The sequence below is a fragment of the Vigna radiata genome, chromosome 7, assembly GCF_000741045.1.
Source record: "Vigna radiata var. radiata cultivar VC1973A chromosome 7, Vradiata_ver6, whole genome shotgun sequence".
Classification (NCBI taxonomy): domain Eukaryota; kingdom Viridiplantae; phylum Streptophyta; class Magnoliopsida; order Fabales; family Fabaceae; genus Vigna; species Vigna radiata.
Genome location: NC_028357.1, coordinates 8,287,530 through 8,291,005, shown reverse-complemented (window position 1 = coordinate 8,291,005; position 3,476 = coordinate 8,287,530). Strand labels below are relative to the sequence as shown.

Genomic DNA, 3,476 nt, shown 5'->3' with positions numbered 1-3,476 from the left:
CAATCATTTGTTTATGTTCATCATTTTACTTGATATTTTTGTTGCTCAAAATTAAGTAAGTTAGTAAACTAGTACTCAACTCATTCAATCCCTGAGGACGATATTTTGTTACTACAATAACGATTGGTACACTTGCCAAACGTACATCAAGTTTCTGGCGCCGTTGCCGGGGATTGAATTTTTAGTTGATATTAGTGATCTAATTGGCTTAAGATTTGAGTTGTATATATTTTTTTTAGTTGTTTATGCGAGGTACTGTTGCTCCGGAAGATTTACTTTTTGATTCAGAAATTGAACGCACAGCCAGAAGCAACAAAAGTAGTGCAAGAAGAAGGAAGAGAGAAAGAAGAAAGGAACAAAGACGAATTGAGCAAGAAGAGGAGACATCAACAATGGCAGAAGAACAACCTGTGAGAAGAACTCTTCGAGATTATTCAATGCCAAATCTAACAGCTATCAAGGGAGCATCGTGAGACCTCCTATTCAAGCCAATAATTTTGAAATTAAGCCTGCCTTGTTACAAGTCATTCAACAAAATCAATTTGGAGGTGCAATTTCAGAAGATCCTAATTCTCACCTGGAGAATTTTCTGGCAATCTGTGATACCTTGAAGATTAATGGAGTTTCAGATGATGCAATTCGTTTGAGGCTTTTTCCCTTTTCTCTACGGGATAAAGCTAAAAACTGGCTTCAATCACAACCTCAAGGAAGTATTTCTACATAGGAGGATATGGCTACAAAATTCGTAACAAAATACTTCCCTCCTTCCAAGTCAGCTAAAATGAGAAATGAGATCACCACCTTTGTGCAGCAAGAAACTGAATCCTTATATGAGGCATGGGAAAGATACAAGGAGCTAATGAGGAAATGTCCACATCATGCTCTACCAGAATGGTTGCAAGTGCAGATTTTCTATAATGGTCTTTCACCCTCTTTTAAGGCAATTTTAGATGCAGCAAGTGGAGGATCATTCAATTTGAAAACACCAGAGGAAGCTTTAGAGACTCTAGAATTAATGGCAAACAACACAGTGAATATGCAGTTTGACCGTCAAAATAGAAAAGCTGGAGTGTTGGAGGTTAATACTTTGGATGCTATCTTAGCCCAAAACAAGTTGTTAACACANCAGATCACTGATTTGACTCANAAGCTGGGAAATATGCAAGCAAATAATGTGAATACAAGATCTCCAGGGTGTGATTTTTGCGGAGGAATGCATCAGAATGGTGAATGTCAGGCCACTCAACAAGAAGCACAAGTCAATGCAGTGGGAAAACAACAAAATCAGTTTTCTACCAACTTTAATGCAAATTGGAAACCCCAACAAACGAGACCTTGGAGTAATCCAATCCAATCTAACCCACCAAGGCCTCCATATCAATATCAAGCTCAGCTCAGCAATCAAGGGAACAAGATGTATACGTTAGAAAATGCACTAGAGAAGCTAACTATGCAAACTTCTACCTTTGTGGAGCAGACTTCAAATTTCATGAATGAGACAAGGACTAACTTCAAGAACCAGGAAGCTTCAATCAGAAATTTGGAGAACCAGATTGGTCAGCTTTCAAGACAACTCTCGGAGAGATCTCCTGGCACATTCCCTAGTGACACTATACCAAACCCAAGGGAACAATGCAAGGCAATTCAATTGAGGAGTGGAAGAGTGTTAGAGAATGAAAAAAGGAGTGAGATGGACAGAAAGAAAAAGAAAAGAGTTGATGAAATAGCAGAAGAGAGTGTAGAAAAAGAAATTGAGAGAAAATGTGAGGAAAAGGAAGAGGGAGAAAAAAATCAAGAGAGTGAGAAAGAGATGCGTGAGTATGTCCCTACAATTCCATTCCCTCAAAGGTTGAAGAAGCAAGAACAAGCCAACCAATTTGCAAGATTTCTTGATGTTTTTAAGAAGTTCCACATTAATATTCCATTTGCTGAAGCATTGGAACAAATGTCAAGTTATGCTAAATTCATGAAAGACTTGTTGTCAAAGAAAAAGAAGCTTCAAGAAGATGAAACAATTATGCTCACAGAGGAGTGTAGTGCAATAATTCAACAAAAATTACCTCCCAAGTTGAAGGACCCAAGAAGCTTCGTCATTCCATGTGAGATTGGAAATATAACGGTGGGTAAAGCATTGTGTGACCTTGGAGCAAGTATCAATTTGATGCCTTTGTCAATTTTTAAAAGGCTGGGAATTGGAAAAGTAAAGCCCACTATGATAACTCTACAATTGGTAGACTTATCAATGACTTATCCTTATGGAATTGTGGAAGACGTTTTAGTGAAGGTGGATAAACTTATTTTCCCAGTTGATTTCGTGGTGCTTGACATGGAAGAAGATGCTAAAGTCCCAATCATATTGGGAAGACCATTCTTAGCCACAGGAAGAACACTGATAGATGTAGAACAAGGTGCATTGATGTTAAGAGTAGGAGATGAAAAAGTCACATTCTCTATAAATGAAGTAGTAAAACATAAATTGGACAAAGAACATTGTTTCAAGGCTGAAATAATTGAGTCTCTTGTGTTAGAGGATGTTGATTATCATGTAAGGAAGAATCCTTTAGAGAAAGCTTTACTGTCAGGAATGGAAGCAAAAGAGTTGAGTAAAGAAATTAATGATGAAGAGGTAGTGAAGTGTGCTCATCAATTAGAAGTCATCAAGCCATTAATCTGTTCCACAAGAAGTCATGTTGTACCCAAGAAAGGAGCTCATTCACATCACCACGGTGAAATGATCATCAATAGTTTTTATGTTTTCAAAAAAAGAGAGAGAGAGAAAAGAAGAAGACCCTTCTTCTGTTGATACACTTGCTCAACTCTAGCAGTCCATTACTGATCTCCAAGCTCAACAACTCCAACATTATCAAGAGTTCATACAATTTCGGGATACTCAAATTCTTCATCAGAAAAATGTGCAACAACTCTTGCAAGAAGTTCTCACCATGCTTCGCTTTCATCATCAGTAATCTTGTGAATTGTAGCCCCCTATACTTTTTACTTTATACATTGGGGACCATGTAAATAATTAAGCTTGGGGTGTTCTTAAGCTTGGGGTGTTCTTGTGCATGACATCATTTTTACATTTGCATGTTGCATATCATGTTTAAATGGAAATGTATCATCTTAGCTCTAAGTTCTATGTTCTGTACAATGACATTTTCTAAGCACACTATGAGTACATATTTCTGATTGCTTGTTGGGAAACTTCACACACTACATAGTGAGACTTGACACTGACACTTAAGGAAGATAATTTTTGAGATGTACAAGTTAGAAAATGCTTTTTGTTAGGTTTCTATGGTAACACTCATTGCACTTGGTTACTGGAGAATTGTCTGTCAAAACAAAATTACAAAAAAAAAATAAAAAAATAAAAAAAATAAAAAAATAGTAATAAATATTGAGTGAATAAATTGACACCCCTTTGAGACTGTATGTTACTGCGGAAGAGACACTCCTTTGATACTGAGTGTGGC

The 3,476-nt window shown here is 37.0% G+C and overlaps 1 protein-coding gene across 1 annotated transcript; it reads left to right on the top strand.

Annotated features, from left to right (window-relative positions):
• The first annotated feature begins 730 nt into the window (after positions 1-730).
• On the top strand, positions 731-2,803 carry LOC106766016. The gene has a single exon (XM_014650778.1). The coding sequence runs from the start codon at positions 731-733 to the stop codon at positions 2,801-2,803; it is 2,073 nt and encodes a 690-aa protein (XP_014506264.1).
• Positions 2,804-3,476: the final 673 nt, after the last annotated feature.